The sequence below is a fragment of the Anguilla anguilla genome, chromosome 18 (assembly GCF_013347855.1).
Source record: "Anguilla anguilla isolate fAngAng1 chromosome 18, fAngAng1.pri, whole genome shotgun sequence".
NCBI classification, from domain to species: Eukaryota; Metazoa; Chordata; class Actinopteri; order Anguilliformes; family Anguillidae; genus Anguilla; species Anguilla anguilla.
In genome coordinates this window covers 6,673,724-6,698,063 of record NC_049218.1, presented here as the reverse complement: position 1 = coordinate 6,698,063, position 24,340 = coordinate 6,673,724, and the positions used below count along the sequence as shown (strand labels likewise).

Genomic DNA, 24,340 nt, shown 5'->3' with positions numbered 1-24,340 from the left:
AAGACTGTACAGAAGGAGGCCCCGCGATACTGCGCCCTAGACTAATACAAATGGGCAATTCCCAATGCAAGGGAACCCAATACATACTAGGGGTGTGTTCACTGACATCTCGTGCACCTCCCTGCACTGTACTCCCCACTATTATTTGCTACAGTTACGCACCGTGTCTAAAAGCATCTATGCCGGCCCAATTCTGTATGCCTTCATTACACTTACACTTTTCATACCAGTAATTTTCCAGTCTGCGATGACATCACTTTTTTCAGTCGTTGTGAAGAGTATCTTTCGGACGTTCGGGTGGTTAACTAGTTTGAGGCGGTACGCCGCCTGCTGAATGGACCTTGGAACACAATGACGTTAAAGGACCAGAGCAGAACCAAGACAGAACAGACAAAACAGCAGCCTTTCTTCCGACACGTCCATCGTCTTCTTTTATTTCGATACACTTCTGAGAATCATTCATACAAAAAAAAACAAAACAAAAAACGAACGAACAAAGTTAAAAACTAAGGACAATTATCTAAAGGATGAATAATATGCCTGTTTAACTAAGCATGTTAACTACTGATTAAGATACAGCTATATTATATTTTACAACACTTTCACAGAATGCCAACGCTTTTCACCTTCCGATGTCCTCAAGAAAGGTTATTCCTTTTCACTTACAGTGTGCTGCTGCCATCTTGTGACACACTTTCATACTGCATTCACAGAGGACCCAAAAACTAGCTTGGCCATGAATCAGTAATTATAACCTGCAACTGAGGCACAGAATGTCACAAAAAGAAAACTCTTCAAGTGGGAAGAGGCAGTAGGAGGGAAATTATATTCAACAGCAATACAGCTATTGTTGCTTTCTGACTTTAAAATAAAAAATTGGATCTACAGTTTACTGAGAATTTACTCCAATTTACAGTGACTTAATCATTTTAGGCTCCCTTTCATAAGTTAGTGTTTCATAAAGCAAAATGAAAAAAACATTGGACATGCTGTTGACAGCATATAGGGCTGCTTCTCTGAATACTGGTTTCAATACTGGTCTCTATGGACTACATTCCAAGATGTCCACTCATCAGGAACTACAGTTCCCAAGGACTTGGGACTACAAGCAAATTTTGAACTCAATTTACCTGGCCACCTTTACAACACTAAATCAACCCAAGCCCTACTTGCAGAGGTGATCAGCCCTGTTTCTAGAGGTCTATCATCGTGTAGATTTTCACTCCAACTCTAACAAAGTACACTGCATTCAGCAGCTAAAAATTTGCATTGAGGTGGTGATTAGTAGAGTCAGGTGTGCCAAATAATGTTACAGTAAAGACGTCTTTTTGTAGGCTAAACGGGACGTTTCTTTCGCCATGGGTTCCCTCGGTAGATTTCTAATGCTTTTTCCCATAGGGATTTCGTTTTCTGCCGAAAGGTATGTGTTTAACACATGCCAAAGACAGTTTCACGTTTTGTTCTACGAGAAAATTACACTACGAATGTCGCGTGCAGGCGGGCTAGTATGGAAACTAGAGTGACGGTTGGCAGAATGCAACCATTGTTGTAGTTTCAATATAGCAAGTTACTTTTTAAAAGCACATAACAGCTTTAAAATCCACGGTGGTGATATTAATGGGTGTAATTTATTTCGTATAACAATACGTGAACATTACATTCACCGCAGACCTTACTTTCGGAGAAAACGAAATCCCTATGGGAAAAATGCATTGGAAATCTGACGAAAGAACCCGCGGCTCGAGAATGGCAACTTACTTCCGCGTCTTAGAACTACAAACTGTAACACACCTATTGGGGTTGAAATTAAAATCTACAGGATGGTAGATATCCAAATACAAGGTTTGGATACCACTGCCTTAATGTATTTTGATAAATTATGCAGTAATATGCCACTGCATAGCGGTTAATAGCCCTTGTTTGCAGTTACATAGCAATTAGCTATATACAGTAGGCATTTAACTTCAGCACAATATTAAAGGTAAACATCTCCTTAATAAAGATTAAACTTACATTTGTGTCTGATACCTATCTCACTGACACCATGCACGACCACCAGAAAAGAACAAAGCACTGTGTCCCACTTAAGGGCAGTTTTGACCCAAGCCAGATTTACAGTGTTATCACCAATTTCTCAGAGAGTGAATGAATAAAATCCAATGGAGACTGAAAAAGTGACAACGAAGACTCGCAATTAGCGCCAAACGTACGGCCCAGCTAACACACATTGCTCAGGCGCTAACACTTGCTAATGAGTATGGCGGTGTCTGGAAAGGCTTGAAGAATGGTTAAAGGATTTGCCGCACTCAAAGCACGAATGCACTTTCCTGTCTTGGCGTCTCTTGCGGCCTTGGTGACACTTCTGGTGGCTGTTGAGGGCTGCTAGTTTTAGGAAGCCTTTGTGGCACAGGGAGCATTGATACGGCATATGCTCGTGAGTTTGCACATGTTTGTAGAAGCTTGAGGAGTGGGCAAAACACTTGTCGCAGTGTGCGCACGTGAAAGGTTTTCCTCGCTGTGCCGATGGCTGCTTGGGGGAGCTTTTCAGTTCCGTGGAGATGCTGGGCAACGGTTTTTTATCCTCCTGGTGAGTCAGCCTGTGTCGCGAAAGGCTGGAGGAATGATTAAATCTCTTCCCACATTTGACACACAAGAATGATTTAGGTGCAGTCTTCTTCTGCCTCCCATGTATGACTAGCTTAGGCAATGGAGTAGGCGACGGAATAGTTCTGTTACTACTATTACTTGTGCTGCTACTAGTGCTACTACTGCTACTGCTACTGCTGATACTACTGGTACTATTACTACGACTAAAACCACACCGGGTTAAAGAATCCTCCTCCTCCTCAGGCTTGTGCCTATGCTTTTGCTGATGTCTCGACAGGCTAGACCTATGGCGGAAATTCTTCCCACAGTCAGGGCAGACAAACAGTTTGTCACCAGAGTGAACCCTCATGTGCCTGGCATAGGCTTTGGCAGCCTGAAAGCGCATTCCGCACAGAGAGCAGTGGAATTCCTCGTTATGCGTGTGCTCACACTGCACGTGCCTGAGTAGGCTTCCAGAATCCGGAAATTTCTCCTTGCACTGGATGCAGGTGTGCGAGCCGTCCTGCGCGTGGCTCTGAAGGTGCTCCAGCACGCTCTCCTTCCCTCTGAAGGTCTTTCCGCACTCAGTGCACACGTAAAACTCGAACCCTGCCTGAACTCCGCTTTCTCCAAGCAAAAGCCCAACATTAGCTAAGCCGACCTCTGTAGGAGCGCTCTGGAACCAGCCACACCCCGATACGTCAGAGTCTGATTCTTCCGTCTCATCTTTAATCTGGTAAAGTACTTCAGCGGGTTGCCCCTCCTTAGCGATATAAATGACCTGCTCATGGCAAGTTTCAGCTTGAGCTGTGACTTGTGAGTTTTGGTCCAAGTACACATCTGTGAGTTCATAGGTACCTGAATGTGGTTCCAATTTAAATTGTTGAGTAGCTAGGGTGGGACAAGGTACCTCACTATTACATTCATTAAAATATTGATCATGTTCAAATTTCACATGGGTAGGCGAGAAGCTAGTCTCTACATCAGCTTCTTCTACAATGTACTCAGTTACTTGGGGGTCAAGGCCGATGGTTACATACTCAATTTCCATTGCGTTATGTCCTGATGAGGTAGATTCAGTTCTTGAGTTTGGAATTTGGAAAGCCTGATTTCTCTGCCCTGTTCTCAGTTTCCTGTCTTCTGTCAGACTCAAACAGGTCCCTTGTACTCCAATGTCAGTGTAAAATATAGGTTCAGCAGCTCCTGAGAGAACAGACATGAACAAAGTCAAACCACAGCTCAGCGAGAAATGACAATATCACTCTACCTCACAGTAACTGTATTTGCTTTGAGTTTAGTTAGAATAGGGACTGCAGAGGTATAGTAATGTCACTTGTGGATGTCAAAAAAAACCATGAATATTCAAAAATGTTGGATAAAATTGGTGAACCTTTGCTGGTACACAATAATTGAAACCACTAAGAACCAAGAAACTCATGTAGCTTTATATGCCTGACTCAAAAACATAACCTCTGGGATAACCTTTGAAACATAAGCAATTGAAAGATTAAGAGGAAAATGTATTAATCTATCCAATGGCCATTACTTGGTTTAGCTGTACCGCAATGCAGTAATTAGATACGTAATATTATCAGTTTGTTCATTCTGTTTTGTTCAGCTAGTAAATGTGAAGCCTAATAGAGGAAATTATTGGTTATATTCCAGAGACTAGATGTGGTTCTGTTCTGTTCTAATTCCAAATTTACAATGCTTTGTAGCGAAAGTGATTTGTTAATTCTCGGTGTGAGAATCGCCTTTGAAATGCACCAACAATAACGTGAAATGTGTTGAAAAGCAATCGGCCATAATATATTCTCACAGCTAGATACTTAAATAATGACAATGTCCATATACATAGCTGGATAGACAGAAAGCGATTCCAGACTTTAATTCAAACGTATCGTTAGCAAACACAAGCTGTGTTCGACTGTTTGGGACATAAATCTATCACAAATACCTGAGTAACTAGGTAAGGCCTTACAAATAGGTAATGCTGTTCTGACATATATTTCATAAAATCGCATTTACTACATATTGTTTTCAGAATAGCTAGTTTAGCTGTGAAAAAGACAAGCAGGCATTAGCTAGCAGTGTTGGACTGTGTAGCTGATTGGAACACACATCCACCGCCAATACCCGGCTAACTAGGTAGACTAATGCCTTATAGATAGGCAATGCTGATCTGATACATATTTCATTAAATAGTGTTTCAGATTGTTTTTCGGCATAGCTAGCGAGCTAGGTTAGCTGGAAAAGCAAGCAAGCTAGCTGTTTTGCTAGCTAGCCATTTTGTTTTTGATTCCTATGATCTGTAAATACATGGATCAATTATCGGGCTAAATAGCGAATGTGCCGGATTATATTTGACACTAAAATATCGTAATTTATCGCAGAGTATTTACCAAATATTTATTTTGCAGAAATTGCCGTCGGTACAGCAGCTACAAGGCGTATTCTCTCTTCCTGCGTCGTGAATTCCAAATCTGCGCATGGGTGTACGTAACGCGCGCAGTTTCTACCTGATGCAACTCACTAACCTCGGATCAGCGCAATATTTTTCACAAAACGGGGTTGAATCGTATTTGAGCTGTGTACGGTGATCCTGGATCGGTTGTTGGGGTGGTCAAAAATTGTGGTTCAGCCTCTATAACTCCATAGACGACATCCTTCCGGTTCCAGTCCACCCCTGGTTGGATAGAACGCTAAGCATGCGTAACTCAGCTTCTTTTCCCACGTGGGCTATGCATGTGGTCACTCACTCACTCACGACCTTTGAGCTACGTTTTGTGGGACGCATGCGCAGGTGGTGCCAGGTAAAATGTGTCTGCGGAAGTGAGTTGCACCATGGGTCTGGACGGTTCTGTGCTTGTTTAGGGAAGCACAGTATGGACATTTTTGGGCCTACATCAGTAACCAATCTTGGCCAATAATGATGTTAATAACGCTGTTATGCATTACAACACAACTGTAGACTACAACCAAATTTCCACATCCAAAGCATACATTAGCACAGATCTCAACTTATCAAGGAAAATCTAACAAATCTGGATTGAAATATTTTTAAAAAACTATTATTATGCAGAGAGCATGATTCAAGATAATGGAGTCACTGTGTAGCATTGCGTATTATGTTGACTGGTGAGAAAATAAATATTAAATAAATATTCAAATAAAAAGTGTGATGTTTTCACGCATATCGCACGTCAGATTTCTTGCGCATGTACAGTATGATGCGCTATCACATCGTAATCTTAGCTTTTCAGCCAATACCGCTAATAGCATATAACGTTTAAGTTTGTTATTAGCTATAATTGGCTAATACTGATTAGACCCTGGTATCATCATTAATTTTTCTTTCTTTGTGCACCTGAGAGCTGAAAAAATGGGGTGATGTCTCAGTTTAAAAGAATAAACAGTTCTGGAGTCAACACACACACACACACACACTTAGAGACACACATATATGTAGAACAGGCATACAAGTTGGGTTATGCTTTGTATATTACATTTAGTGTAGGCAAGAGGAGCTGGGTTTTGTCTAAAGAGGTGCATACCGAGCACCCTTGCATCAAGGGTGTTGTATCTAATATCTGCCCTGATGCTTCTGCCAGGGGCAACATTTGGAGCTCCTACCGGCCTTTGCATGGGGCTGGCAGAGACTAGAGACATGGCATGGTCAAGCCTCTAAATGTTCAGTATGTTACTGCTTAGGGCAAAAAAGTACAGTATGTTACTGTTTAAGGCCGAAAAGCACGGTAAGTAAAGCTAAGCATGTGTAACTCAGCTTCTTTTTCCCACGGCGCGCAGGACCTGGCATCGTGGGCTATGCATGGCAAATTGTAATGTAATGTAATGTAAAAATTGTGGTCACTCACTCACTCACGACCTTTGAGGGACGTTTGCGGGTATGTTAGTGTTTAAGGCAGAAAAGTACAATATGTTACTGTATAAGGCAGAAAAGTACAGTATGTTAGTGTTTAAGTATGTTATTTTTGAAGGCAGAAACGTACAGTATGTTAGTGTTTAAAGTCTCTTCCCACTGCCAAGTCTTATGTACAGTATGTGCTTTAGTTTTTGAAGCATGATCGTCCTTGTGGGATACTGCTCTTTAACCAACAGGTGGCAGTAATGCTGCATATCTTAGCTTGTCCTCATTACTACAGGCAATGAAGTTCACTGACTACAGGTTACCTTTAAAAAAACATTTCCTGACATCCAAATTTCACTGTTCAAACCCACATGTGGTAACTATGGAAATGCTTATGTGGAGTGAGTAAACAAATAACTATCAGTTAGTTGTTTATTAAAGTCAGTCTCTGCCTTTGTGAATACCTGCAGCTCATGAAACGTTTAAAAGAATACATGATTTCCTAATCTTACCAGGAACAATATATAGTCGCTTTGACTGACAGCCTTCAAAATCTTTTCTGCGAAAAACAGCACATTTGTATTATCCTTGGAATAAGAAGGTCAGTTGGTCTGATCAGAAAAGGTTTTATTGCAATTGTGTAAATTAATACTTAAACTGGTGCTGTGTTTAACATGTCACTGATTCCAATCCACACTGGTTACACATTTGAGATCTAATGCACACAATTCACATGCCAGCAAGGCTGCCACCATTGTAATTGCTACTTACATTTGGACCCTGGTCTCCCCTTAGCTTTTGAAAGCTTTTTTAACACCACACTGATCAGTATATGGCTGCAGAACTGTTAGCCACAGACTAAGTGCGTCTTAAGCTGTGATCACCCTCACACTCCGCTTTCTTTCAGACCATGGATAGGCAGTGGTGGTGGCATCAATATTACAAATGTCAAAATCTTACAGTAACAGGATTAAACAGAACTCCCCCTTGGCCAGCTTATGTAGCTTCTTCTTACAGGAAACTCTTATTGTTTCTAATTACCATTGAAAAAAAAAATTGGGTCACAAATCATTGATTTTTTTGAGTTTGCAAAAGTCAGTCTGATAAAAGTTGTTGTAAAGAACATTAAATGTTTTGGGTCAACCGACTCCCTTAACAAAGCCTGCCAAACTGCATTTTTGCCTTGCCAGTTCATCCTGGCTCAAACCTGTTCTCTTCGCTTTAGAATCACACACACACAGGTTGCCTGTATGTTTACCAAAATAAAAGGAAAGATGGCTCATACACAAAAGGTGGCCAACAGAGGGAAAATTATATTTTATATATTGGGTAAGATATCTGGCCTTCTGCAAGCTCACATTCACTCTCACCCCCACCAGCTGTCTCTCACATACACTCTCCCCCTACTTCTTGTTTAATTGTGCTCACCTGCGTCAGTGTAACATGTGACCTCTGACACACCTGTGTTGGAGCACCTGCGTTGACACATCAGTGTTGACATACCCGTGAGTTCTCAAACACAACTGTGTTTCTGAGATCAGGGTCTCTGGAGAGGGCAGTAAACACAGTCCCTGGGTAGGCAGGCGGCAGGGCAGGGTGATGATGGCAACGCCCAGCAATGGCAGTGACTGACACACGGGGCGTGCGTGCATAAACAGGCTCTCAGTGCCTCTAATGAGAGGTCAGTCAGACACTGGGGTAGAGGGCAATGCGATGGCTTTCAGTGTTAATTCCCCACCATATACATACATCTAATGGCGTGAATAACACTGAAAGCAGGTTTGAATTTCAGTAAATGTCTTTAATAGAACTGAAATAGAAATGAGCCCCAGCTCTCAGTGCCACCTGGTCAGTCGCACACTGTGATAGACGGCAGGTGACACAAGGCTGTTCACTGTCCTTAATGCCCCAGCACGTTATATATACAGGCAATTGTCTGAAACTGTCCTTAATACCCCACCACTATATACATACGGGTGATGATGTCATACTGTAATAGATGGACAGGAAGTACTCAGTATGGAGCTCAGAGCCGCTCCAGATGTAGTATTACAGGCTTTCCTAACTGCCCGCAGATCTCAGGAGAGGAAGGCGGCTCGCCGACTGCTCGCGTTTGCAGTGCATGCTGGGGAGGCGGGGAAAGCGCGCGGCGGACCCGTCCTCGATCTCACCCAGACGCCTCGGAGAGCAGATTTCCCCCCATTTCAGGATTCGTGTCCGACACCATCACACTGACACCAAGCAGGACCAACAAAACAGAACCGAGCACTGTGTCACATTTAAGGGCAGCTCTGACGCAAGCCAAACTCCTTTACATGTTTTCCAAGCTTCTTATGGTTTCACCACCAATTTCTCATTGAGCGTTGGAATAAAATCCACTGAAGACTGAAAAAGCGAAAGTGAATTAGTGTCAACGTACTGCCCCGCTGACACACGCTGCACCTGCAAGTGAGTATGGCGGTGTCTTGAAAGGCTCGAGGAATGACTGAACGATTTGCCGCACTCAAAGCACGAGTGCACTTTCCTGTCTTGCCGACTCTTGCCGTCCTGGTGACACCTCTGGTGGCTGCTGAGTGCTGCTAACGTGAGGAAACCCTTGTGGCAAAGGGGGCACTGATACGGCATCTGCTCGTGAGTTTGCACGTGCCTGCGGAGGCTTGAGGAGTGGGCGAAGCGCTTGTCGCAGTGTGTGCACGTGAAAGGCTTTCCTCGCTGCGCCGACGGCTTCCTGGGGGGGCTTTTCAGTTCCGTGGAGATGCTGGGCAACGGTTTTTTATCCTCCAGGTGAGTCAGCCTGTGTCGCGAAAGGCTGGAGGAATGATTAAATCTCTTCCCACATTTGACACACAAGAATGATTTAGGTGGAGTCTTCTTCTCATGTATGACTAGTTTAGGTGATGTAAATAAAGCCTTTGAACGTTTAGCAGGCGATGGAAAAGTTCTGCTACTACTATTACTTGTGCTGCTACTACTAGAGCTACTACTAGAGCTACTACTGCTACTGCTGATACTACTGGTACTACTACTACTACTATAACCACACTGGATTAAAGAATCCTCCTCCTCCTCAAGCCTATGAATATGCTGATGTCTCGACAGACTAGACCTATGGCGGAAATTCTTCCCACAGTCAGAGCAGACGAACACTTCATCACCGGAGTGAATCCTCATGTGCCTGGCAAACGTGTTTGCAGTCTGAAAGTACGTTCCACACAGAGAGCAGTGGAATTCTTCTTTATGCGTGTGCGCACACTTCACGTGTCTGAGTAGGCTTCCAGAATCCGGAAATTTCTCCTTGCACCGGACGCAGGTGTGCGAGCCGTCCTGCGCGTGGCTCTGAAGGTGCTTCAGCATGTTCTCCTTTCCTCTGAAGCTCTTTCCGCACTCAGTGCAAATGTAAGACTCGAACCCTGCGTGAACTCCGCCCTGCCCAAGTAAATGCCCAACGTTGGCCAAGTCTGACTCTGTGGGAGTGCTAAGAGGTTTCATCCTCTTAACGGTTGGCTTTTTTTTCTGCCTTTTCAATTGTTTTTTTCCCTTAGCATGGAACCGGCCAACCCCCAATATGTCAGAGTCCGATTCTTCCATTTCATCTTTAATCTGGTAAAGTACTTCAGCGGGTTGCCCCTCCTTAGCGATATAAATGGCCTGCTCAAGGCAAGTTTCAGCTTGAGCTGTGGCTTCTGAGTTTTGGTCCAAGTACACATCTGTGTGTTCATAGGTACCTGCATCTGGCTCCAATTTAATTTCTTCAGTAGCCAGGTTGGGACAAGGTACCTGACTATTATTTTCATTAAAATCTTGATCAGGTTCGGCTTTCACATGGGTAGGCGAGAAGCTAGACTCTACATCAGCTTCTTCTACAATGTATTCAGTTACTTGGGGGTCGAGACCAACTGTTACGTACTCTATTTCCATTGTGCTGTGTCCTGATGAGGTAGATTCAGTTCTCGAGTCAGGAATTTGGGAAAACTGATTTCTTCTCCATGTCTTCAGTTTTTCTGAAACGAATACACTTCAGACTTATTCAGACTCAAACAGATCCCTAGCACTCCAACGTGAGGGTAAAATAGAGGTTCTGCAGCTCCTGAAAGAATAGACATGAACAAAGTCAAACCACAGCTCAAGCGAGAAATGACAATATCACTCGACCTCACAGTAACTGTATTTGCTTTGAGTTCAGTTAGAATAGGGCCTGCAAATGCATACTAATGTCACCTGAGGATGTCAAAAAAACTAATATTCAAAAAGGTGTTGATTAAAATAGGTAAACGTTTGCTGTTGCACAGTAATTTAAACCACTACCACAACGCAGCAACCAGATATGCAAGATTATCAGTTTGTTAATTCCGTTTTGCTCAGTTAGTAAATTTGAAGCCAAGCACAGGTATCAGCAAGGAAAACCATTGGTTATATTCCAGAGACTCGAAGTGGTTATGTTCTGTTCTGTTCTCATTCCCAATATAAATATCCTTTGAAATGCACGAACTAACAATAACGCGAAATGTGTTGAAGAGCAATCGGTCATGATTTACAAGTTCTCACAGCTATAGATACCTACACTGAACACAATTTAAAAATCTACTTTTGGGCCACAAACACCGCTACTGCTATATATAGTTAGGTATGGCAAATGACAATGTCCGTCTACATATCTAGGTAGATAGCAAGCGATTCCGAACTTTAATTCACATGTACCAAACAACTGTTAGCTTACTGAGGCACACATCTATCGCAAATATCTGGCTAACTAGGTAAGGCCTAACAGTTAGGCAGGGCTGTTCTAATCTAAATTCCATTATATCGTGTTGCATGTTGTTTTCAGCATAGCCGGGTTATCTGAAGAAGAAAAAAAACCCAAACAAATTTTTGGCATTAGCTAGTTAGCTGCACTGGATTGTGTTAGATGATTGGGAAACATCTACCGCCAGTACCTGGCTAACTAGGCCATGCCTTACAGATAGGCAATGCTGATCTGATTTATATGTTATGAAACCGTGTTTCATATTGTTTTTCAGCATTGCTAGCCAGGTTAGCTGGAAAAGCAAACAGACTAGCTGTTTTGCTAGCTTTCTAGCTAGTCATTCAGCTAGCTATAATCTGTAAATACATGGAACAATTATCCAGCTAAATAGCTAATTTGCAGGATTTTCGTTGACACCAAATATCGTCATTGATCATAGAGTATTTACCAATAGTTTATTTTGCAGAAATTGCCGTCGGTACAGCAGCTACAAGGCGTATTGTCCCTTCCTTCGTTCTGGATTCAACAGCAGCGGATTGGTGTAAATAACAACTATAATGTTAGTTTCTACCTGATGTAACGTACCAACCTCGGATCAGCAATATTTTTCACAAAACGGGGTTCAATCGTATTTGAGCTGTGTAAGATGATCCTGGATCGGTTGTTGGGGTGGTCAGAAAAAAAACTGAAAGTGGATGCATTCAGTACGTAGAACCACCGAGTAAGAAGTAATGCACGCGCATCCTGTCGTGATTCATTGTCGAAAAGCCCGTCCAATTTCGAATAGGAACGTGCAATATCTCGATCTCGTAGTGTATCTACGGGCTCACATTTGAATTATTCGTCCATTACCCTATATACATTATGTATTGTGATTAAACAGTACGTGCAAACGCATTATTCAGTTGTATCTACTTAAGGTAGGCCTACCTAGTTTAGGAAGTCTGCTAGGTGACAAAAATGTTTGCGGCTAAGATCTGCTTTACGGCTGTGTAACTGTTACTAAGGAATGTGGAGGTCAGAGAGGTAGCTAAAATTGAAAGATGTTTAATTACACACATTTACTAATAACTACATCAACAATTACGTCGATCAATAAAGTTCGTTTTATTATTTAAGACAGTAACCACAATCACGAGATACCTCTCGGATTTGCTGCCAGGTCGCGTTGTGCCGAATTAGTTCAGCGTAGCTTAGCTAGCGTCAGTTACTTCCTGGCTTTACGTAGGTTGCCATTTTTATTGTTTTCACTGGTGTAGCTTATCCAGGTCGGTTGGACAGAAACATGGATAATAACTTGCCGGGGTCTGGCGGGTCCAAGGGGGGATTTGGTAGTCTTTTTGGGGGTGCGGCACCTGAATATTCCAACACTGAGCTCGCCGGAGTGCCATGTAAGTCCTATTTAAGTAACCGCACTATTTTATCTACCTGTTCATTGGCAGTTGCGTTATTATGGCTTGCCTCATGGGATGTTGGTAACGTTAGCTTGTTGTAATGATCGTAAACCGTTTATCAAACGTTTTCTATTACTCTTATCTCACAGTAACAGGAATGAGCCCCCTCTCCCCTTATCTGAACGTGGACCCCCGATACCTAACGCAGGTAAGTTGCCAGACTTGATGTCATGGTCAGTCAGCGATGAGAGCATTCCTCTCATGTGTTTTTGTACAGTACAATAGCGATGCAATTGAACGATTCATCAATAAGAGGTTCCCAAACTCGTCCTTTACATATTTGAACACAATGTAAGTTTGTGTTGTTGCCATCAGTGTTTCATTGAACTGTTCTTTAACCAGAATACACATGGTACCTTAGGACTGAGATTTAGCACCCCAGTCGTGAACCAGATTCATTCTAATTAAAATTTGTACAATATAACGTGGTGTGGGTTAAAGTGCTTCTTTTTGCCTGTCTTGATGTATCTAGTCCAGGGGTGTCCAATCTTATCCAAAAAGGGCTAATGTGGGTGAAGGTTTTGATTTAGCCCAGCACTACGACACCTGATTCAACTAATGGACCAACAATGGTCTTCAATCATTTGGATAAGATTGGATACCCCTGATCTAGGCAAACACAGTTGGCCTAATGACATCTGGCAACATGGGGACATCATGATTCTATGATAATGACTGAGAAAGTGCATAGCTCATTTTTAAAATATCGGTCACCATGGAAATGTGTGAGAAAACGCATAGCTCTGTTTTCAGAGCCACATCATAAACCCTATAAAACTGACTGACGTGCTGGTAACCAGTCGGCACCCTGAGTCGACCAGAGCAGGATGGGTTTCCCCCTTGAGCCTGGTTCCTTCCAAGGTTTCTTCCCATCTGCCACAGGGACCTTTTCCTTGCCACTGTTGCCTTAGGCTTGCTCCTGTGGGGGGTTTAGGCCAGGGTTGTCTATAAAGCGTATTGTGACAACTGCTGTAAAATACGCTATACAAATAAAATTTGATTGATTGATTGATTGATTGATTGATTGATTGACCGATCGATCGCTGTACGCGGTGTTGTCTTCAGGACAGCGATGAGTTTATCCTGCCCACGGGAGCCAATAAGACGCGTGGGCGGTTTGAGCTGGCCTTTTTCACCATCGGGGGCTGCTGCATTACAGGTGAGGGCCGAGCTCTTCTCTCCATTCCTCCGCCTGTCATGCTGACCTTTCCCCCGCAGCTTCACTTTTTTTTACTTCAGGGATGCACAGTATGGAAATTTTGGGGCCAACATAAGAAACCAACTTTTGGCTGCTTATTTTGGTTAATGATGATGTTGATAACGGCGTTTTTGCATTATAACGCGAATGTAAACTGCAGCCAAATTGCACAGATCTGAGTTTATCAAGGAAAACACATTTTTTATGAAATGTAGGTTAAATTTTTTAATTATGCAGAGAGCATGATTCTAGATAACTGAGTCTGTGCAGCTTTGAAGTGGCTGGTGAAAAGTATAAATCGAAAAACATGAATAAACAAAAAGGGCCTGGATATTTTCATGCATATCACGCGTCAGCTCTCTTGCACATGTACAGTATGATGCGCCTTCATTTCAGCTTATCAGATTGGTTGTTATTAGCTATAATTGGCCAATACTGATTAGACCCTGATGTTATCATTCATTTTGCTTTTGCTTGTGCGCCTGACAACTGAAAAATTAGGATAATGTGTCGGTTTCAAAGAATAAACGGTTCTGGGGTCAGCACACACACACACACATGCACAGATGCATATATATGTAGAACAGGCATACAAATTGGGTTGTGCTTCGTATATTACATTCAGTAGAGGATGGACACGAGACAAGAGGTGGTGGGTTTTGTCTAAAGAGGTGCATGCAGAGTACCCTTGCAGCAGGAGTGTTGTATCTAATATCTGCCCTGATGCTTCTGCCAGGGGCTACATTCGGAGCTCTTAATGGCCTTCGCATGGGGCTGGCGGAGACGAGAGACATGGCATGGTCCAAGCCTCGAAACGTACAGTAAGTATGCGAGTGTGTAATGAAGAAACATACAGTAAGTATGTTAGTGCGTAAGGCAGAAACGTACAGTAAGTATGTTAGTGTGTAAGGCAGAAACGCACAGTAAGTATGTTAGTGTGTAAGGCCAAAACATACAGTAAGTATGCGAGTGTGTATGGCTGAAACATACAGGAAGTATGTCAGTGTGTAAGGCAGAAACGTACAGTAAGTATGTTAGTGTGTAAGGCAGAAACGCACAGTAAGTATGTTAGTGTGTAAGGCCAAAACATACAGTAAGTATGCGAGTGTGTATGGCTGAAACATACAGGAAGTATGTCAGTGTGTAAGGCAGAAACGTACAGTAAGTATGTTAGTGTGTAAGGCCGAAATGTATACCATGTTATTTTTTGAGGCAGAAACAGACTTACAGGATTTCTTGCAGGTCTTTTAATTTTTTGGGAAAAGAAAAGAGCGTATTGCTTTCTCTGCATTCAGAGAAGGGACAGTGTTTAGGCCTAGACATTTTCAACTTGACTTGCCTTGACCGCACAAAACAGTGGCAAGAGTGTCATTTACATATTACATGTTTCAGGGATTTCACTGGGCTTAGGGTTTGTGTTAATGTAACAAACACCCAGTTAACCCCGCTCACTGAATACCTGTCATTCAGCCAAGGGGGAAGGTTAGTCCATTTCTGCACAGGATTTATACTTAAATCCTTAAATTTTTACAAGAATCATTTAAAAATATTTCTGGGCCATCTGTGAATGCAAAAAAGTATTGAAACAACACACCAGCAAAGAATATACAGATTAAAGTTTCCTGGACCTTTAAATGTAAAGACCCATTTTTTGTATTCAGAATTTCCAAAAGAGTAGTACCTCTTTAACCAACAGGTGGCAGTCATACCACATATTAGTTTGTCCTCCTGAGTACTGGTCACCTTTTGAAAACCATTTCCTGAGTTTCACTGTTTAAGGTCAAATGTGGCAACTATGCAGATTCTTATGTGGAGTGTCTGAACAATGAAATGTAAGCCTTTGTGAATATGTGCAGCTCACCAGATGTCTAAAATAATGCACCATTTTCTGATCTAACCAGGAAAAATACATGGCTGATTTCACTGACAGCTTATCAATTAATGCTAAATCTGTTCTGTGGAAACAGCACATTTGTGTTATTCTTGGAATCAGCTGGTCTGATCAGAAAATGATTTTATTGCAGTTGCTGTAACATTTGTTACACATTTGAGGTCTAATGCTCACAAATTCACATGCCAGCAATGCTGCCAGCATTGCAATCGCTACATACATTTGGACCCTGGCCTCCTCTTAGTTTTGAAAGCTTTTTTAATACCCCACTGATCAGTATATGGCTGCAGAACTGTTAGCCACAGACTAAGTGCGTCTTAAGCTGTGATCACCCTCACACTCCGCTTTCTTTCAGACCATGGATAGGCAGTGGTGGTGGCATCCAAATGACAAATGTCAAATGTTTACAGTAACAGGATATAACAGAACTCCTCCCTTGACGAGCTTGTTAGGGTAGCTTCCTCTCACAGGAAACTGTTGTTTCTAATAACAGCAACTTACAGTAACAGAAAATAAGCGACTTCAGAAGCGTGGCAAATTTAAAAGTTGGTCACGAATCATCGATTTTTGAGTTTGCAAAGTTCTCTCTGGACAGAAGTTGCTGTAAAGAACACTAAATGTTCAGATGGTGTTTTGGGTCTGCCGACTCCCTTAATGAAGTCTGCCAAATTGCATTTTAGTCTTGCCACGTCATCCTGGCTCAAACCTCTTTTCTTCGCTTTAGAATTGTACACACACAGGCTGCCTGTATGTTTGCCAAAATAAAAAGAAACGATAATCAGTGATATCAGTGATAAGATATTTGGCCTTCAGCAACCTCACATTCTCTCTGTCATTCTCCCCGTCTGTCTCTCACGTACTCTCTCTCTCTCTCTGCTTCACGTTTAGTTGTGCTCACCTGCCTCAGTGTACCATGTGACCTCTGACACGCCTGTGTTGGAGCACCTGTGTTGACAAAGCCGTGAGTTCTCAAACACAGCTGGCGTTCCTGGGGTCAGGGTCTCTGGAGAGGGCAGTAAACACAGTCCCTGGGTAGGCAGGGGGGGGGCGGGGCAGGGTGTTGATGGCAACGCACACCAATGGCAGTGACTGGCACACCGGGCGTGCGTGCATAAACAGGCTCCCAGTGCCTCTAGTGAGAGGTCAGTCAGACACTGGGGTAGAGGGCAATGCGATGGCCTTCAGTCTTAGTTTCCCTGGCGGAAAGGTAGTACCACCTGTTCAGTCACACACTGTGATAGACGGCAGGTGATGCAAGGCCGCTCACTGTCATTAACGCTCCACCGCTCTCTCTCTCTCTCTCTCTCTCTCTCTCCCTCTCTCTCCCTCTGTCTCCGCTTCAGGATCCTGAACCTGGTGACGCGGCAGGGGGCCACGTGGGCAAACACGCTGGGCTCGCTGGGTGAGTGGCTCTGCCCCCATCGACCATCGCCGCCGCCGCCGCCTCCACAAACCTACACCGAGCACACACGCCACTGTGTCAAGCCTGAACTGCAGTACTCCGGCTGGCCCTGTATGTCTGTGTCTGGAGGAGCGCAGGGGGTGCTCTGAGCTGATGGACCCAGTCAGCCGCTCGCCTGACCTGGGGCCACACGGACGGGCAGGGAGGAGCGGGAAGATGTGAAAGCGCTGCGTCGGCAGCCTGCAGCGCTGAGCCTGCAGTTTCTGCTTCTGGTTTTCTGGGGGGGGGGGGGGGGGGGGGGTTGTTTTTTTGGGGGCTTGGAAAAGGCCCTGCCCCAGAACGCTGGCGTCGCTAGCTGCTCGTAAGCGGTCTGAGGGCCGTTGTAAAGACGCCATCGGTGCCGCAGTGTGTGAGCGCGTGTGAGCGCGTGTGAGCGCGTGTGTCTGTCTGTGTCTGTCTGTGTGTGTGTGTGAGTGCATGTGTGTGTCTGTGTGTGCGCGTGCGTCTGTGTGTGTGTGTGTGTGTGTGTGAGTGCATGTGTGTGTGTTTTTGAGAGTGTGTGTGTGTGTGAGTGCATGTGTCTGTCTGTGTGTGTGTGTGTGTCTGTGTGTGTGTGTGTGTGTGTTGGTTTGACCGCTCTCCGTTTGGTTGCAGCGCTGCTGTACAGCGTGCTCGGCGTGGTGATCGAGAAGGCCAGGGGGGCGGAGGACGACCTCAACACGGTGGCGGCCGGGACGATGACGGGAATGCTCTACAAGTCCACAGGTGACGGTCACAGCGCAGGGGGGAGGGGCGTCGTTCAGACCATCGTCCAATCGGCAGCCTGGCTGACTCCGAGACGGCACTTCCCCTTTGAATCCAGTCGGGGGCCGAAGACGTAAAATTCATAGCAGGAGGATTTTGAGCCCCTGAAGTGTCAAATATTGACCCTGCGGTAAACATACTCTTTACCATTGTACTTCACGGGAGTTTGTAGTTGGTTGCAGTTGTAGGTTGTAGTTGAACTCAAGAGAGGGTGAGGTCAGAGGCCATTTTGTTTCGTATTTACCACACAGTGACCGCTTGAGCGGTTGACTTTGAGTTGCGGTCGGGCCCTTTTCTTCCGGTCACACGAGGCATCCCTAAAGCACTCGTTTGGTAATCTCTGGTGCTGTGTTACAGCACAGAAATAGCAGTTCTCAGCTATCCATGGAACATGCTTGTCTTTGCTCGGGCCTGACACCCAGGAAGACAGAGTGCCTTTATCGCATTGCGCTCTGTTGCAAGCCCTGTTCGCACGGGACTAGTGTTGCCTGGGGACCCCCAGTAACTTGTAATAATCGCGGAGGTCGTCTGTGATCTTAATCCCGTGCGAATCTGCCATGTCCGTAACTTGTGAAGTAGAAATTCCACCGCAAATTGCGTACCATATTTCACCAGGCACGAGCTGATTGGTGCCTTGCGTGGCAGCCTTTCACCGTTGGTGTGTGAGTGTGAGTGTGAGTGGGTGAATGAGAGGCATCAATTGTAAAGCGCTTTATAAATGCAGTCCATTTACCATTGCCATTAACAAGAGATGATGAAGTCCATGTGACAGGATCAATGTGGAGTGTAATCTGCATGCACTAGAGCCAGAATTCAAGTAAACCAACTGTCCTTCTGATCTAGGATTGTAAGTTTGTTATAACAACTTAATTTATTTGACCCTCTTCTTGGTGCCTCTTCTTGGTGCCTTGCAGAGTGAAGTAAGAGTAAAAAATTGCTAAAAGCAGATAAGGACGGCGTGTTCTGGCAACAGTCAAATGGAGGCCTGCAATGTGTGGAATGCAGCGTTGCTGCTTACCTCGAATGCTCTCCAAATTTTAATGCGCATTGATTTATTTTGTTTGTTGTTGTCGTTGTAAAAGAAGGTTCCGGTAAGAAGTGGTATCTATATCTGAGGGGAAGTTCGGCTGCACTTTTAATTGGGAGGAACCGGCATGACCTTGTCAATGATTGACATGGGCGTCGTCGTCTTTATCTTCGTGGGACACAAGACAACAGTGGCATGGCGCCAACTACAGCTCGGCCTGTCAGTACCGTGTCTTCAGGAAGCTTTCGGATCTCATTTTCTCTCGGTCTGAAGCTGAGTTTCACATTCAGATGGAGCTTTGTGCACTTCAGACCAGGGGAAATGAATCCAGGAAATATCAGCTGGAGTAAAATTTGAACTGTAATGCTTTTAAAGTCTGGTACTGTGGGGTGATGTACTTTTTAGTGGGATGTTTTGAGGAAGTTGGTTGAGGGACTTGTAGGTGGTGAAAGTACCTAAAACTGTCCTGTGATGTTCTTGTGTTTGTTTTGTTTTTGTTCTCGTTTCGATTTTGTTTTTACAGCTGTCGTATCACAAGGTTACCCAGAATCCCGTGCTCCTTCGTGCATGTGAGCCAGCGAATCAGCTGGGGGTTTCTGTGCAGGTTGTTGTGCGGTGGCGTCTGAGCTGGAGCAGCTGACCGAGGAAATTTCCCTGCATGCCCTGCTGTGGAATGACACTGGGGAAGTTTCTAGAAATTCGGTTTGTGTTGCGCGCTGTGGCACAAAGCACAGCAGAAGCCTCTCCCGGGTGTAGAATAGGGCACGTTAAATATACGGGGGCCGAATTTGGAATGCTCTTCGCCAACCTTCGCGGGGATTGGGGGATGAGGAGGCGCAGCAGGGGTGAAATAGATTTTTATGAGGGGCCAGCTCCATGGGCAGGGCAGGGCTGACCTCCTTGTTTTTACCGAGGGCTTCTATTTCTGCTTCGAAACTGCTGACGGGGGACTCCGGAGGGGGTGAGAGTCCTGCGCGCACGCGATCCGTCACGCTCGGCCCCGGGCTGACCTTCGCGCTCATTAGCACCGCCGTCGACGTTAGAATGCAGAAAGCTATTTCTGCCGGGCCGAGCCGAGGCGAGCCGAGCCCGTCCAAGGCCTGCCCCGTCCTGTCCAGGATTGTTTTTCACTTGTTTACCCCGTCGAAGGCCCCCTGTCACGAACCCAGAGCAGAGCATGGACGCTTTCGTATTTTTTTTTCCCAGAGAGTAAAGGGTTGTGAAATCGCTCTGGGGCGCGGCAGGCCGGGGGGAGGGGGCGGGGGGGGATTGAGGGTAAGGGGGAGATTTGTGAAACTTATCCAGCGCTGTTCTTGTTATTTTCCCATAATTACAGCCGCAGAAGAATTGGACGTTTTTTAAGCCCAATGTAGTCCGTTAAGCAAAGACACCGTTGTCCTTTTTAAGCGCTTTGGCGGGATTGGACTTGCCGGGACCACCTGCGCGCGGAGTCGTCGTAATGCGGGCGCCCATTATGGGCTCAGCTTGGGTCTCTCCCGAAAATCTTCTGCCTCTCACGCTGAACCCCGCCCCCGTCGTCCCGGGTCCCGGCTGTAAGTTGCGCTGTTCACAGCTGGGATTGGGCACGGCTCAGTCAGCGGGGGGGGGGGGGGAGTGGGGGGGGGGGGCCAGAAGAGTCCTTGTTTTGTGCTAAAAACATAAAGCGCTCCTCCCCAGGCTTACTTAGACGGCAAGACCGCTTGTCACACAACAGGCCTCGCGTGCACACCGCCACAGTCCAGTAGCAGACGGTTCAGAACTTACACCTCACGTAACCACACTGTTCTTTTGTTTTTTTTCTTTCTCCTGCCGTTGATAGCTGAGCCCTGGGCTTTGAGGAACCTAGAGGTGTTCCACTGTCCTGAGGCCCCCCTGCCTGTGGTGTTCAGTGCTCACAGGCCCGGCGTTCAGCCGTGTTCTGTGTTCTGTGTTCTGCGTGAAGATGAGTCAGGCTCCGCTCCGTTTGTTTCTCTTCGGGTCTTAAGCCGTAAATGATCGGGAAGGGGTTTTGTGGTCATCTCTGTCTGAATGAAAGATAGCGGCCTTTGTCTTACCTGGCGTGCGACTCATTCTCCCAAGATAGCCATTGGTAACCGTGTGTATTTATAGTTTTCTTGTGGCCAGAACTTGTTTTCCAAAAAAAAAAAAAAAAAAAAAAAAAAAAAAAAAAAAAATAGACGTCTCCAGTCGAATGGATGTGCTTACAAGCCACTGCAACAATGGTGGGAGACATTAGACGTCGCCAACAGGAGACCTCTTGTTGCCTGTGTCCCTGCCTTTGTGTTTTGGGACCGGCTGGCTGTGTGCCTGAGAAAGCCTGGAATGGCTTTCGGGGAGAGGAGCCTGGAGCCGGGCCAGGCTTGGCTCTCACTGCTGAATGGTTGGGTTGTGTTATGACAGTTGAGTTCATGTCCCTAGATGACCGGGATCAAACACAGATGGACTGAGTTCTCATAATATATGAAACCAGTGTTTTCAAACAGTATTTTTTAAACCTAAGTCAAATATACAATATTTGAAATCATTATACATTAGAAACATAAAACTTGTACATAAAAATGATTGACTTTGTATTTTTATCGTTTTATTGTTACCTTTGACTTATATTAAAACAGGTGGCTGAAACGCCTATACTGGAGCCAACCGCACTAGCGCTGGTGAGCAGCGTCTCTCAACAAGACAAGGAAGTGAGCTTCAGAAACACAGCCCGGTTTTGGCCGCTTGGTCTGATCCATAGTGACAGTCGTGTGTGTGTGTGTGTGTGTGTGTGTTTGGGTGGAGGGAGGCTGCACTGATGTCAGCATATTGCACATGGAAGGTTTGAACTCTGGGGCTGAGGGTGTGTGTATGTGTGTGACTGAGCGATGTCACTGCTCTTACGTAGTGCACCAGCCCCTACGTAAGAGCAGTGACCCCCCCCCCCGCCCCCCTCGCACTTATCACAGGCAGCCGGGCTGTGGGTGCGGACCCCTGCGCTAAGCTAAGCAGGAACACTATCAGCCTTAGCTGCGGCCCGCCCATGGGCTACAGCTGCTGATGATACAGATCGACTGAAACCATCTGAAGGCTGATGTAACTACAGCTTCCTGCACAAAGTGCCCTCATACAGACCCACTAGAACCAGCTAAAGGCTAACGTAGCTACAGCTATCCATTCAATGTGCCCTCATACAGACCCACTAGAACCAGCTAAAGGCTAACGTAGCTACAGCTATCCATTCAATGTGCCCTGGCTCATACAGACCCACTGAAACAGCTTTCCATTCAGTGTGCCCTCATTGATCATGGGCGTGGCCTGGTGTGGGCGTGGTCCTGACCGTGTCCATTTGTGTGTTTGAACAGGAGGGCTGCGCGGGGTTGCCAGGGGCGGCCTGGCGGGCCTGGCCATTTCGGGACTGTACGCCCTCTACAGCAACTGGGATCATCTGAAGGGCCGCTCCCCCACCCACTTCTAAACCCGCGGGTACCCAGAGGGTCCCCCCCCCTGCCCCGCCTCTCCCCTCTGCCTGCACCAATCATGCTTAAACCCAGAGGCAGCTATGGGCAGGTGTGCACTAGCTGCAGAGGTGTGGATGGAAGAGACAGTCCCAGGCTTTGTCCGTAAGCCCAAAAACACGCTGTGTATTTACGTGGCGTGGTCATGGCGCTGCTTGTCTGCTTGAAGATGAGGACGAATGTTAGATGAAGAAGGCCTATTTGCGGTGAGATGGTTTACACCCCCCTCCGCTCCCAACCCCCCCCCCTCCACCCCCCCCCTCGCTGCTGTTGCATTAAAATTACAGCTCATCCCTCATGTGATGATTGTAACATCATGGTTCTCATCTCATCATGAATAAGAGCATTGCTGCAGTCATGCCACGGGCGTGTCCTTTACAGGCAGACCCCACACAGTGTCTGTGACTGCGCATCATTTGGCTGACGCGCTGCATTGTAAACATCGACCCTGCTCTGGAAAGACCCAAGTTTTGCGAGCGTGTCGATACTAGAAACGTCCGTGTCGACTGACTGGTGTATGAAGGCGTATGCCATCCTGACCACCCCACTGATCTCGCTCACTTTGTGGACTCAGTGTTGTTGCATGGCAACGGTCTCCAGGTGACACTTGACCTGGGGGTCCCGGTGTTCCGGCTGGCACTTGACATTCTTTTCCTGGTCAGTCCATTTCAGGTCCGTTGAATGAAAAGGGGGGGGGGGGGGCGTGGCGGAGATCTCTGCACTGGTGGTAATATGTTGTAACTCAATTAAACAAACCTGGTTTTAAAAGTTTGTTTTTGTTGAATTGTATTTGTTGTGGGTGCGAATGTTCTCCTTAACCCACGGTCAGTCACATGTGTCGAGGATGAAGGGCATACTATGCCAAAAATAAAACCTGAATCAACATCAGAGACAAGTGTCTTGTGCTCTTTCACTGGGTGTTGTCTTTACATGCATTGTTTATGCTCAGATAGTCATTGCGCTTCCAGCCCCTTGATGAAGATACTGTTTAAGCATGAAGATGACAAGATGATTGTGTTTGAAAACTGTCGCAATAAAACCCAGAATAGAAGCCTAATCTAGAGTGCTGTGACAATCACGTTATCTGGGTAATTAGAGTTCAGAATGTTTTATCTTTAACAAGCAATTTTCAAGTCTAAAGGTCTTAATGTTCCTATCATGTGCACGTAGATTAGTTCGTTCTTATTTAGCTTGGAAGCATTTCTACCCATTTTTTTTCAATTTCCTTTTTTCTCAAAAATTCTTTTACATTACATTACATTACATTACAGGCATTTAGCAGACGCTCTTATCCAGAGCGACGTACAACAAGTTCTTCCATTGAAATTTCTGTTTAAAGGAAAAATAAATCAGGAGAACTTGATTTTATTGCATAATGGTGAGGGAATTGGGTTTGCAGGTTCAAATCCCTCGGGGGGGGTCACACCCTTGGGTATTATTGACCTGAATTGCTTCAGTAAATTGAATTGCCCTAATTGCTTCCGATTGTATAAATGGATAGCATGCAAGAACAATAAGGTGTGCTAACTGTTCTCGGTAAGGACGCTAAGCAAATTTTGCTATAATTCTTAGAAGCCTTAGGTCTTCTCAATGGTTTTATAGTATCACGGGCCATTCAAGAAACATTCCTTAAATGTAAACAGGTTTTTTTTTTTTTTTTTTTGCTCTTGTGGTGAACTGCATGCATCATGACTTAATCTTTGCTGTAAGGACACAAGCGTTTTTAGTTATGACAAAAAGCCAGAGTCCATATTCAGTGTTTTAAATGAATACAGCCGTTGGGCGTTGAGATGGTTCATGCACATTGCAACACACCATTCCTTCTGCTTTTGTTTGTGGGCCAGAGGACTGCTTGGAGGATGTTGTGTTGCG

The 24,340-nt window shown here is 45.2% G+C and overlaps 3 protein-coding genes across 7 annotated transcripts; 1 reads left to right on the top strand and 2 right to left on the bottom strand.

Moving 5' to 3' along the window:
• Positions 1-403: 403 nt before the first annotated feature.
• Positions 404-5,274, bottom strand: LOC118217820 (zinc finger protein 135-like). 2 transcript variants are annotated; one of them, XM_035399882.1, is made up of 2 exons: positions 5,124-5,274; positions 404-3,789 (listed from the first exon to the last, which is right to left on the bottom strand). In XM_035399882.1, the coding sequence occupies exon 2, from the start codon at positions 3,635-3,637 to the stop codon at positions 2,249-2,251; it is 1,389 nt and encodes a 462-aa protein (XP_035255773.1). In that variant the 5' UTR covers positions 3,638-3,789; positions 5,124-5,274; the 3' UTR covers positions 404-2,248. The 2 variants fall into 2 exon arrangements, with proteins under 2 accessions (XP_035255773.1, XP_035255772.1); XM_035399881.1 differs by lacking the exon at positions 5,124-5,274 and adding an exon at positions 4,989-5,119.
• A 1,790-nt stretch (positions 5,275-7,064) lies between these two features.
• Positions 7,065-11,924, bottom strand: LOC118217819 (zinc finger protein 135-like). 4 transcript variants are annotated; one of them, XM_035399877.1, is made up of 2 exons: positions 11,788-11,924; positions 7,065-10,541 (listed from the first exon to the last, which is right to left on the bottom strand). In XM_035399877.1, the coding sequence occupies exon 2, from the start codon at positions 10,370-10,372 to the stop codon at positions 8,786-8,788; it is 1,587 nt and encodes a 528-aa protein (XP_035255768.1). In that variant the 5' UTR covers positions 10,373-10,541; positions 11,788-11,924; the 3' UTR covers positions 7,065-8,785. The 4 variants fall into 4 exon arrangements, with proteins under 4 accessions (XP_035255768.1, XP_035255770.1, XP_035255767.1 ...); XM_035399879.1 differs by having other exon boundaries at positions 11,784-11,907; XM_035399876.1 differs by having other exon boundaries at positions 11,647-11,887.
• Positions 11,925-12,012: 88 nt separating this feature from the next.
• LOC118217821 (mitochondrial import inner membrane translocase subunit Tim23) lies at positions 12,013-23,358 on the top strand. The gene is made up of 7 exons (XM_035399883.1): positions 12,013-12,589; positions 12,742-12,800; positions 13,718-13,811; positions 14,587-14,671; positions 17,085-17,143; positions 17,798-17,908; positions 22,316-23,358. The coding sequence occupies exons 1-7, from the start codon at positions 12,484-12,486 to the stop codon at positions 22,426-22,428; spliced, it is 627 nt and encodes a 208-aa protein (XP_035255774.1). The 5' UTR covers positions 12,013-12,483; the 3' UTR covers positions 22,429-23,358.
• The last annotated feature ends 982 nt before the right edge of the window (positions 23,359-24,340 follow it).

Excerpts from the sequence above, each read along its gene's own strand:
- LOC118217820 (XM_035399882.1), bottom strand. The coding sequence starts at position 3,637 with ATGGAAATTGAGTATGTAACCATCGGCCTTGACCCCCAAGTAACTGAG.
- LOC118217819 (XM_035399877.1), bottom strand. The coding sequence starts at position 10,372 with ATGGAAATAGAGTACGTAACAGTTGGTCTCGACCCCCAAGTAACTGAA.
- LOC118217821 (XM_035399883.1), top strand. The coding sequence starts at position 12,484 with ATGGATAATAACTTGCCGGGGTCTGGCGGGTCCAAGGGGGGATTTGGT. Across the intron at positions 12,590-12,741 it reads TGAGCTCGCCGGAGTGCCAT|TAACAGGAATGAGCCCCCTC; the intron begins GTAAGTCCTATT and ends CTTATCTCACAG. Across the intron at positions 13,812-14,586 it reads CGGGGGCTGCTGCATTACAG|GGGCTACATTCGGAGCTCTT; the intron begins GTGAGGGCCGAG and ends TGCTTCTGCCAG.